This window comes from Lottia gigantea (genome assembly GCF_000327385.1).
Source record: "Lottia gigantea unplaced genomic scaffold LOTGIsca_27, whole genome shotgun sequence".
Classification (NCBI taxonomy): domain Eukaryota; kingdom Metazoa; phylum Mollusca; class Gastropoda; family Lottiidae; genus Lottia; species Lottia gigantea.
In genome coordinates this window covers 1,632,010-1,644,772 of record NW_008708846.1, presented here as the reverse complement: position 1 = coordinate 1,644,772, position 12,763 = coordinate 1,632,010, and the positions used below count along the sequence as shown (strand labels likewise).

Below are 12,763 nucleotides of genomic sequence, written 5' to 3'. Positions count from 1 at the left end.
AATTGAGTTGCTGGATAAGTAGGCTACTATAGGAAAAATATTTAGTATGAGTTATTGCCCTTGTTCTTGCAAACGAGTTCAAGGTTGAATATTTCATACAGGTGATTGTTACTGCTACCGGTAAATATTTTTATTCAAAATCAAAGCTGCCAGTGGGCGTATATTACCTTGCCTGGCAAGCTATCTTGTAAGAAGGGTTAATGACTATGATACATGTAAAAATATAATCTATTTCAGTCTTTATTGTTACGATAAATCAGATATTAATGTATTTTTCAGCTTTGTCAATTTATTCGTGTATGTTTATGAGATTTGCATGGAAAGTACAACCAAGAAATCTGTTATTATTTGCATGTCATATGACAAATGTTACAGCACAAGTTACACAAGGCACTAGATTCATCAAATACCAGTAAGTTTGTCTAGTTCTTCCATTTGATGTCTACCTGGAAAGAGTGGAGTTACATGGTCCTCAAATTCCTAATTCTTGCAAAACTGCATGAGATGTAGAGCATGTATTGTTATCACCCATGTCTATCCTTTTTCCAAATTTTTCGTAAACATTCTAGAAGACACCGAAGATATACATCTCCGGTCCAACCCAGTTCTTTCCTGAGTAGGGCCAATGATTTTTATACCCCACATCCATATCAGACCATTAACAATTGCTTTTAAACATTCTAAGGGGCACAGTTCTTGACAGATTTTGACAAAACTTGGTGTATGTGTTTCTTATCACAGGGATGACCCTAAAAAAATTGGGGATTGGGGGGCAAACGTCCAATCAAGGGGGCTGTTTAGGTACCCCCCTCCCCTCCTGGAAAACTTTATGAATTGTTACGCATTACAGTGGTGCTCTCTTATTACCTTTTTATTGCTGCCGAGGACGCCCACTGGAAGCCTGGAAACACAATTTTCTGAAGTCTGGGTACCGTACACCTCTAGAAAATTTTACACAATTTGTCTCCCTAATTTAAGACTCAGGATTATTTGTCTTATAACAAAGACTCCCCTAGGCTCTGTAAAATGAATTAAACTATTTAAAAATAAGGGGGGGTCAAGATTGTAGTTAGCATAAACTGACAAAATTGCAGAAAGAACATGAAACAGAACATCTAGATCTGTATTTTAATTAGATTATTTTTGGGAGAGAATATTTGGTTTCTTTTGGTGGTTGTGGCATAGTCGTTGTAGTCAATAAACATGAAATCCATTTTTTTACTTGAAATTTTTTGCTCAATGAAATATATTTGCTGTGTAGAAATCAGCTGTGTGGGACTGTATCACACCTTCTGCATGTTCTTTTATCAATGGTGTGTGTGTTTATCGCATCGAACTTCTGTGTTTCTGAGACATTCTCATCATCACTTTTTATTGGTTGAGGATCTTCTTCTTGAAAAATTTAGAAAACCTCTTAACAATCACTCCTTAACAGTTTCTATGACTGTGTTTAATATTGTTATAATTTTAGCTATTTAACATCAGATGAAGAAAAGCTGAAACACCACCTAAGTTTGATAGATAAGGAGGTTCATGCTCACCCTGAAAAATATCCTGGTATGAAAGATTTAGTTGAAAAACTGGACAAAGAAAAGATAGAGTTAGAAGCACAAGAGTTTGAAGCCAAGGACTACAAATTACCTGCACAGAAACCACATATAAAACCATCTTTGTAGTAAATTTAGTAAATTTCTGATTTAACCCTTTAATACTAATAGCTCATCTTGTTTGTTTGGGTTTCTCTTCTTACTGCGAAAGACACCAGGAAACAATGATGGACGCAGTTGAAAATACTCTTTACAATTAAAACAAGAGAAACATGAAATTTTCTTAAAGAAAAGGATTAACTATCTTCAAAAGACTTATTGATCAACTCACTAATATAATGTTTTATAACATTATATCGATAATTTCCTTCATTTCTTTTCCTTGTGGGAGGAGCCTAGACAAACTATAACAAGTTTTAAATCTAGTTATAGAAGTGTTAACTTAATAACTCTGCAAATGTATAGAGTGAGGGGAGTGACTTTTTTTGCACATATTATTATAATTTCTGACATATTAGCCCCACCCTCAGCACGTGCCACGACGAACAAAAGTAAATTGTATCATTCATGATTGTATAAACATGTAAAAATAATATAGGATATTGAAATAGTACGAACATTGCCAGACCTTTGTGTCTCATGTTATAAGTAATTTACAGCACGTTTCCATACTTTCACCGACCTTGCACTTTGGCTTCTGTGTTTAAATTGATCATCTCATGAAAACCATGCTCTAAATATTACTCATTTTTTTCATTAACAACAAGAAATAACAGCTTTACCAGCTCTGGTTACTGTTCAGTCCAAAACATCTGCCTCTTTTCCAGCCTTTGATAATTATTGTGACAATTTTTGGCTGGAGTAAGGTTTTGATTTATATATGCCCACACGTTGTAAGGGAGCATATTGTCATCCGTCCTTCTGTTCACAATTGGCTCATGCGATAGAACTACAATATTACACTTCTATGCTCATGCTCACTGTACAGGCTACAAACAATGATTTGTAGTTGAAGGAATTAACATTAGTTATATAATGAGATATTATTAAAGATAAATACTAAGAAATGATAATTACATCCATACAAATTGTTTTTCTCGACTTATTTATAGATCAAACATTGTACACGAAAATAATAGGTGACACATTTTGCAACCGTTGTCGAGTTGGTTACTCATGAAATATGGGTCAAGGTGAGGGATTCATAAATAAAATCAAAACAAACCAACTTGAATTATTTCATAGAATAGGCCCTATTAATGAAAAAAACATCTAAGATGTTGCACCGGTCTCTGTTCAGATTTTGGTATTTGAAGAATGGACCTGTGGGAAAAGAATGAAACTAGTAAGCTGATTTCAATTGTGATTTATTCAAAGGAAGTACACTGATGAAAAAGGGTACATGGCGAGTTTGTCTAGAGTACAATGATCATGGAAATGATCATCAATGTAACATGTGAATAATATAATAAAATCTTAACTTTTGTTGCATTATGTTCCATTGAACTGAGGGCTCTAAAGAATTGGCCATTCCTGCACATTAATGAGAGCCTTAAAGAATTTGCCCTTTCCCGCCAGAAAGCGCGCACCTCAATCTACCTCGCCTTGGCTATCTCTAAAAGCATATTTTAACATAATACAAAAATGGTATTCAAAAATACTTCTTAATCATAAGAACTGATATCTTATCTTAAAAGTATGCAAACAGAATCGAAATATATAATAGATACCTGTGGGAAAAGAATGAAACTAGTAAGCTGATTTCAATTTTGATTTATTCAAAGGAAGTACGCTGATGAAAAAGGAAAGATAACTGTCAACTTTCAACCGGTTTCAATAAAGTATTGCTTATAGGACATAATTGTATAGGAATGTAGTCCAGGCTATTTTTAGAAATCTTCTTTCTCTCTCCCTTTTGGGGTTTTTGCCTGCCTATTTTTGGGTAAAATTTGGTCTAGATTTGGAATTTGATGTCTGAAATTGCATTATCTTTCAGATTTGGTGAGATGATGAGAGACTTAAAGGCGGAAGGCTAATTCTAAAAATAGTCGTTTTGTGAAGTGCCAAACTCTAGCGGATGAGTATAACCGGTAGTAGTCTACTTTCAATTTTAGTAGCTCAAAATTTTCATGGTCATCATATAATGAATTTTTTAGGAGACATTGAGAATTGGTCAGGCTTTCATTCGACATATTGGAAAGCTTTCAACGAGATTTCTGGAAAAAGTTATAGAAGGTTGAATTTCGTGTTTTAACATGGGAAGAGATGGCAAATGAATTAGTGGAGTGAGTCCTGCTTCCTTTGAATAATTGCTTCCCTTAAATAAAGCCTTCAGACCACAATAAAATAATCCCCCCTAGATTTAACAGCTTAACCCAACAAAGACATACAAAATTTTTTATTAAAATAAACAGTTATCATGTGGAGGCAGAAAGAGGTTTACATAGGTTTAGGAGACATATTTCTCTACCGTCAAGCAGTTTTCTTATACCTTCCAAAACGCATAACAAACTGTAAAAGTTTACACAAACTAGTCCAGATCGATCGCAATCTAAAAAATTTAACGATAATAATTAAATAATCATTAATTCAGTTATGACTGAACGCCGAACCGCCGTGGATGCCTCCAGGGCGAATTTTCGCACGGCGACCGGAGTGGCGGATGGATCAGGGCCATTCATCATCCAGTTTCTAATCGAGCCATTAACTTCGGTAGGCCTACATAAAAAACTTAATCCAATTGACCTTGGCCTACCCTGAAAGTTACGCTAATCGTTAAGATTCAGTTTTACAGAATCTGTCGAGGATTGCCGAATGCCCTGATGACACACGTATTAAAAGTTGCAAACACTTAAACTGAAACTGAAAAAATAATTCATGGACAGAAGAACCCTGTTCTGTGTGATAAAATAGAATAAGATCGCAAAGATCCACTTAAAATACATAATGTGTGGCAGCATATTAGTTTATTAGTTGGAATGACAGGAAAGTTGAAAATGGTGAATGTATATATGGGTCCATCAAGAGAAAACCGTGCCTGAAACGCCGAATCCTATTAGAACGACAAAAGGCACAACGCGTTTCCGTCCCATAGACCGCGCAAAGGTACTTTATGTTCAGGCCCTTAGTAAAACGTATATTATGCCTTAAGCACATCGTGTACACATCTTTATTGAATTTATATATGGAAAGTGGAATGGTTTTTATTCAATGTTCTTCATTGCTATTTCTTTAATCTTCAATTATAAATTCTTATCTCTTAATTTGCACGCTTAATTCAACATTTATGATTAAAGGTTGACATTTGTATTCATAAAATGATAATTTGTACTGAAAATGAACATTCTTCGATAAACATTCGGTTTTCCAAATATTGAATTAATAGAATTCTTGCCACAAACATCTTCAAATACAAATCTATAAATACCAATCTAGCTCAACATATCTTCAAATGCAAAACGTCAAACACGAACGCGAAACATTTCTCCAAAAAGGCTACATATCGAATTAAGATCATAATTATGACGACAAATATCGCTGTATAGATAGCCTCTATCATCCAGTTCATTTTGCAACGCGCAAATTGTTAATTTTCATGAGCATGAATAATTCCAAAACCAGAACTGAAGTTCATACCAGTCCTACGAATAGAGATAGAACTCAGTCCTGGTTTTGGAATTATTCAAGCTAATGAAAATCAACAATTGCACTGGTTGATAGAGGCTATTCTTTAGTCTATATCTTATTTTATGTTGGTTGTACACATCGAGATTTGGTATTAAAAGTTTTGAGCTAAGTTTTTATTTGTAGATTTGTATTTGAGTATATTTTTGGCAGGAATTCTATAAATTCAATAATTGAAAAACCGAATGTTTATCGAAGAATGGTCTTTTTCAATACAAATTATGACTTTTGTATACGAAGGTCAATTTTCAATGACAAATGTTGAATTAAGCTTGAAAATTAAGAGATAAGAATTAAGAATTTAGAGTTAAGAAATAGCAATGAAGAACATTGAATAATAAGCCATTCCGCCTTCCATAAGCATAAACACAATAATTCTATGACGCAGTTTCTTTATGACGTTTTAAATAGTTTGGCGTAAGTGGACTTTTTGCAATTCGTATGGCATCTTTGAATCTCAAACCTAACGTCCAAAGCAATCCTAATTTTGGGTAAGTAGATATTTCCGGCAAGTTTATTTAGTTTCAACCGATGTTAGCTTTTAGTCAGTGAGCTTCTTCGGCCTTTTCTTAACCGATATTGAAATGAGGAAAGACATATATATATTTTTTATTTCCTTTTTCATTCTTTTTCAGAGGGTTTGAGATTGCTCAAAGTTGGGGCGAAAATAAGTTATCAGATAATGAGCCCTTAGGCAGTAAAGATCCTTTCTTCCAAAGATAGTAAGTAAATCCTTCTTTAATCCCTTTAGGGCCTGCCAGGGAAGCCAACGGAAAGAGCGCTTAATTTTCACACTTTTCACAGGCCCGAGGGGGGAGGGGGCAAGACCAAATTAACCCACCCCCTTAATACGCCACTAAGCCGATTTACTTTATAATAATCGGTAAAAATTTGACTTACGAAATTTCTAAGACATTAGTAAATAATTGTCGGGAGTATTTGACCGAATATGAGAAGGGTTACAAAAAATTTCAATTGCTGACCGAAAGTCTGACAAGTTTCAAAATTCAAAAAGTTTCTCTAGATTTTTTAATCCTATAATTGCAATCATAATCATTATCCATTTCAACATGACATCTGATATGGTGATGATATCGCTGATGTCAACGAAAATGAGGGATTTTACATTACTGTACTATCTTTTTCAGTCGTAATAATTTCAGAAATTATCATGTTTTGGAAGGATACGGGCAAAAACAAGATGAGGACTATGGGTAAGTTAATTTCATAATAATTGTTATCTCCCTTTAATCATATAAAAGTAATATCTTGAAGCCACTTACAATAAAATGAAGCACATAACAGTAATTTTTACCCTGGGCCTGTGTTTACAACCACTTTCATTTAAATGGAATGGGGTTTTACGTTTTTCTGCCACCAACTTGTCGGAGGATCTTTAACGTACACGACCTGTACAGCGCATGGTATGATTCATTGTTCGATCCTCCGAAAGTCAGAAGTGCTTACTCAATTCCAAAAATCAAAAATACATAATATTACCTATTGGTTTAATATGATTGATACAATTTGTATTAGTTATAGTAAACATTTATTTATTTTCCTGCAACTTTTTCTTTCAGTATACCAAGGCCTTTATCAAATAACTTTTTGTAAGTATTTTCCCTACCATTCGTCTATTTACTAATGACAGTTCATGAATTTGTATTTACAATGTACTATTTCTTTGGTCTACGGAGCTGGATCTCCATTACCATGAATTAACAAAAGCTCAGTGGAGGTGGATCGAATTTGATTCGAATGGTTTAAACTGAATTGGCGATTTTGCATTGTTCCAATTTTGAAAAGGATCCATTTTTTATTTGGTGACATATTATGATCACTTAACACCTATTAATCATAGTAAATTTACGCTTTATGGTAAAAAATTTACCTCTAATCCATCTGGCGAGTATACTCTTTAGAACAATAAATATACCAGTTTTTATACGCCCACATGCATGGGTGAATATCGCAGTTGGGACACAGGGTACGGTCCTCATCGTCTTTTCCAGAAAGAAGAATCCCCCCTCCCCCAAACCCTCCTCAAGAGGCGAACGTGCCTATAGTACCAGGATTAGTAGTCCGAAACATCTGCCTCTATTCCATTCTATTCTGATGGATATTTTGACATTTGACCAAATAGCTATCAGATGCTGGAATAGAGATACATGTTTTGGTCTTCCGGATTAGGTATTACGGTTTTTCCGTGGATTCTAAAAGTGAGGAAAAAGGGAAAAGTGAGGAAAAATGGAATACTTCCCTAAAATTCTGGTCCCCACCAACTTTATGAATGGATCTGCCCACATGGAATGTAGAGTGTATATTGGCGTCACCCAGTCCGTCCACATTTCTTGTAGACAGAATAGATGCTACAGTTTTTATCCGATCTTATAATGAAACTTGGCATGCATCTATATATTGATGACATCTCGGTCAAATTCGAAATTGTTAATGATCGGATGAACGGTTTTGGAGTTATTGCCCCTGACTTAGTAAAAACGCGTTTGGCTTTTAGGCACGATAGAGGGCTACAGTTTATGTATATGTTTATATATATATATATATCTACGACATCTCGGTCAAGTTCGAAATTTTTAATAATCGGATGGACGGTTTGTTATCATTTCTGACAGCTGGTAATGGGCGTATCTTACTTTGCCCGGCAAACTATCTTTACTTTTGCAGATCTTATGCAAACTAACCAAACATACCCACAATATTGTAATTCTTCGTACACTAAGTGTAAGTCCTATACCTCCTAAGGGTGATGATTATATATTTCAGTGGTCGAATTAGTAGTCTTCACAATACCAATCGAAGGATCAGACGTCCAAGCAATTTCCAGGTATTTCCATGGAATGATTACCAGCGAACAAGTGATATTGGTAAAAGATTGCTAAATATATTTTTTCAAATTTCTTACAAATTCTGTGGCCTTGATCGCGTTCAATGACCAATTTTTACGTATTTTCGGTATATCAAGTGTTGTATTTCTGTAAATATTTGCCGAATCTTACCCAAATACCAACTCGTCCAATTCTGGAATATAAAAACTTATTTTATGCCTGTAAAGTTGAATAGGTTCTGTTCTGTTGTACGTGACAACATTTTTAAGGCAAAATCCCATTATTGTAAAATAATTTAGATCCGGGTTAATTCATTAATTAGAAGATATTAGTAGGTTACAAATATGATGAAGCATTTGTAGTTGATCTATAGGCTAATGGTAAAACTTTCGATCCACTTGCGCCGATTAAATTGGTATATTTTGAAATGTAATAAATTTTAGTCAACACACTGAGTAAAAACTGTATATTGAGGTGAAAAACACGTATTCTGTAAATATAATGTAACACAGTTTTTCAACAAGAGTTACTTCCTGACTTGACATATTGTAACCACCAATATTCACTTCACAATGTTAACACAATATAATAATGTTATATTTACCATAGGGAGACAAGACTCAAATCATTATTCTTGATTTTACGAAGCTGAATCACACTGTCTTTAAAACTACCTTTTCGTTCTAGGCAATCATTCCCTGTGTGATACGACCCGAGAAGCACTGGATGGAAAAGACAGAGATCTTCACCGAACCAGTCGATATTTAACAATTTTCCCCGATCACTCATCACAAGTGATCCCTGTTTCTGGACGTGTTCCACCGCAACATTATCACCATAAGGGAATCAACAAAATACTCAAACGCTGTCATCTGCATGACTATCACATACTATTGCCACCTTTAACGCATGCAGAGTCATCACCATCGATATACGAGTCCCGGGTCATAGCAAATAGTATGCCAACTGAAAAACAAAGTTCTGCGTTCATAAAAAAGATTAAAAACCTTAGGGGATACGAGGATGCAGAGCCAGTTGGTAATATAGGTATAGCTCAGAAACGATGCAAGCAGATCAAATACCCGAGTAGATCTGGTAAAATTGGACAATGTGTTAGATTTAATGTACCTGAAGCCAAAGAACCACCTGAAAAACCAACTGAAACCATCCCCCCAAAAGCCCCTAGTTATCTTTCGTGCAGTCGTCTCGGTCCTGAAAACTGGCAAACATTGGACAGAGAAGTACGGCGAGCTATTTATCACAAGGAATCGGATAACTACAAGGAATATATGGTTGTACGTGATGGTGATGAAGATGTAGAGAGCAATCTGGACAAGGAAATGGATCTGAATAATGAAGAAGATGATATTGAAAAGGTCAAATGCGAAAAAGAAATTGTAGAAGAAACAACATTAAGCTGTATCACCAACCCTTTCGCTTTCAAGTTAATTCATCAACGAGGCAAGTTTGTGTCACCATGGAATAACAATATTGATCCAAAATATATGTGTTCGAAGTCAGATGCGTCAAAAAGGTAAGCATGAAAATAATTTACTCTGATATAAACAGCCATGATGATTGGTCACAGGAAATTTTGTCACCGGAAATATGTTCATAGTAATACGAGCACAAGGTATTATGGTCAAAGTAATAGGAGCACAAGGTATTATGGTCACAGTAATACGAGTACAAGGTATTATGGTCACAGTAATACGGGCACAAGGTATTTTGATCACAGTAATACGGGCACAAGGTATTTTGGTCACAGTAATACGGGCACAAGGTATTTTGGTCACAAATGATGATATCTTGCTATAACAAAGGTAGCCAACTCAACGCCTTATTTAATGCCGCATTTGATTGTATGTATACCATTTTTTCAGATTTCACAACATGTTTCCCGATATAGTTCCAGATCAACGAGATAATTATACGTATGGTAAAAAAGTTTCGTTTTATGGTTATAATTCCTCTGCTTTCAGATAAGGGGGAAATGCTTGTTGACATCGTTATAGGAAGTTCATGTAATGTTTATCCTTTTCTTAGTTTTGATTAATGTAATATTTCTTTCCTATTGAAACTTTATATTGAATTCAGGATTTTATAAAATCATGTAAAATACTGATGTTAGTCGTTTCTAAGTTTGTTACAACTGAATTTCTGTGTTTTGTGTGTCATAGAACTTTTAGAAATCTATATAAGATGATTTTTTAAAGATTATAATTTCGTACCTACTGTTGAATTTCATTTTTTTAATGTTGAATTCTATCTTTTCAAAATTATTGTTTTATTAAAAGCACAAAACTTAAGAATTGAGAAAATTCAGTGATATCCGTAGTGGGTCGCTCTATGCATGAATGTCCATAATGTATCATAATACTTTACATCATTAGCCTAATACATGTCATCAGAAGAACTGAATCGTAAATTTTGTTCTGGTTTGCCATTGCTTTTTGAAAAGATACTGCGTTGGATAGCGAATTTACGATCGTTTAAACTTCATGCTTTTATTTAACATGATCATTAATGTTCAGAATAATATTTCATTATATTTAAGCATTATTTCTTCTAATACATTTTATAACTTTATCCAAAAATTTTCACATAATTGTTTGAAAATTTTGTATTATTGACTAGCTCTTCATCATGTATGGTTTTCTTTGTTTTTTTTTTATGGAAATATTTATGTATTTTAAATCGTGTTTTACGTACTATTATATTTCTGGACCATCGTCCTACATAACGTAATATTATTTCTGTAATATTTTAACATGTGAAATGTTGTTATTTTATTTGTTGTGTCCTGTTAAATTCGAAAGTTAAACTATGAGATTTGGCTTGGTATTTTAGATTTCGGGCAAGGGAGGGTTTGATTCTCCCAAATGTACAGGCCTAGGGCGGAGCAGACACTTTATTTAGAAATTAGGATTAAGGGTCTTGATATTGGGTTCTCTTCTGTTCTTATTCTGATCTGAAATTAGAAAAATATAAAGGGACATGTTTTGCATCTACTGGACAAACATGGAGCACTTCTTAAACCTGGAGGTATTTCGGCATAAAGTCTGTTTTTAGCTGCTATCTGTGCTAAGGTGGAATTTTTTATGTTTCGTTAAAATCGTTTAGAGTACCCACGCTCTTTCAGTTTTGAGAAAACAATCGTACAGGCTTGGTTGAAATCAGAAGATCTTGTACAAAGTCGATGAAATCGTAAAACTTGTGATTTAATTATAACAGAAAAGGTATGTTTTGGGTGAAAGGAGCTCTTGAGCAAGAGTTGATGAGTATCAGTTTCTTTGAAATACACTTTAATATCCAGTTTATTTGTTTCTGCTATCCCTTAAAGACTGTGGTATCGAGAAAGTCTATGCTTTTGTCACTCACGTTTGCGGTTAGTTTGATAGAAGGATGGTGGTTGTTGAGAATTTCAAAGAATTCCCAAAACTGTTCGATAGAATAAGTCCAAACCATAAAAATGTCATCCAAAAAGCGTCCGTAAAAAAGTGGGTCAAATGGACAGAGGGGCAACCCCCTCACGTTCCCACTCTGCCATGAAAAGGTTTGCGTACGAAGGGGCGAATCGTTTGCCCATTGCTGTCCGTGAAGTTTGTAAATATGTTTTTACCATTAAATGTGAAATTGTTTCGACTAAGACAAATCTCTAAAAGCTCTAGAATTGCATCGTCGGGTCTGTTTGGATCTGGGTTTCTATTAAAAGCTTTACGAACTGCCGTTAAACCAGTAGTGTTATCGATATTGGTATACACAGAAGAAACGTCGATAGAAATTAAAATAGCATGAGAGGGAACTCAAAGATTTTTTATTTCATTGACAAAATCGGTTGTGTCTTTAAGGTAGGCGCGATGTTGACATGCTAGAGGTAGTAAGAAATGCTCAATGTATTCTGACACTGCATACGACTCACTACCACAGTCAGATATAATCGGGCGGCCTTTAGGGATTTTATTCGAGATAAACCACTCCTTGGTTGGATTCTTATGGATTTTAGGCAAAGTGTACAAATGTCTCTCGCGACAATCAGGTTTGGCAGACAGATAGTCATATTGTTTCTGTTTGAGATAACTAGTTTTGACTAAATCGGCAAGAATATTGTTAATCATGTTAGCAGTTTCTTTGAAAATTGGTTTCGGTAAAATGGCATAATGTTTAGGATTATTCAGTTGATTCTATGCTTCTGAAACGTAATCCTCCCTATTCAGAATGACACAACATGAACCTTTGTCACTCTTTTTAATAACAATGCTATCGTCTTTCTTAAGTAAGTTTAACGCTTCACGTTCCACTCGTGTGAGATAAGGCTTTTCGTGTGTTATGGAAAGGTTCACTGTTTGGCTATTCATACTCGCAAATGCTTTCAATATTTCAGAATGAATGGCGGCCTGAGGGGGTGTCCACGTGGATTTAGGAATAAACATTGTTTATGGTGGTTTCGAAAAAATATGTGCAGCTAAGATTTCGTTGAAATCGTTCAATGGATAGTCGGATATAATTCAAGTTAGCTATCTTTGGTGTGGGAATAAATTTAAGTCCACGGTCTAAGATTGAATGCTGAAGGGGTGTGAGAATTTTGCGGCTCAAGTTAACTACAGTTTGGCCTAGCGGTGGCCTCTCAGTATTTTTATCCCCAGTAATTAGTTTAAAGACTTACTCGATGCTTGAAGCTGGTGT

At 34.8% G+C, this 12,763-nt stretch overlaps 2 protein-coding genes across 2 annotated transcripts; both read left to right on the top strand.

Annotated features, from left to right (window-relative positions):
- Positions 1 to 266: 266 nt before the first annotated feature.
- On the top strand, positions 267 to 416 carry LOTGIDRAFT_117864 (hypothetical protein; the record flags this gene model as incomplete). The annotated part of the gene is made up of 1 exon (XM_009056296.1): positions 267 to 416. One exon carries the CDS (start codon positions 267 to 269, stop codon positions 414 to 416), a length of 150 nt encoding a protein of 49 aa, XP_009054544.1.
- A 5,055-nt stretch (positions 417 to 5,471) lies between these two features.
- LOTGIDRAFT_232253 (hypothetical protein) lies at positions 5,472 to 10,913 on the top strand. The gene is made up of 7 exons (XM_009056295.1): positions 5,472 to 5,722; positions 5,867 to 5,953; positions 6,380 to 6,445; positions 6,812 to 6,841; positions 8,016 to 8,116; positions 8,765 to 9,611; positions 9,961 to 10,913. Exons 1-7 carry the CDS (start codon positions 5,673 to 5,675, stop codon positions 10,061 to 10,063), a joined length of 1,284 nt encoding a protein of 427 aa, XP_009054543.1. The 5' UTR covers positions 5,472 to 5,672; the 3' UTR covers positions 10,064 to 10,913.
- Positions 10,914 to 12,763: the final 1,850 nt, after the last annotated feature.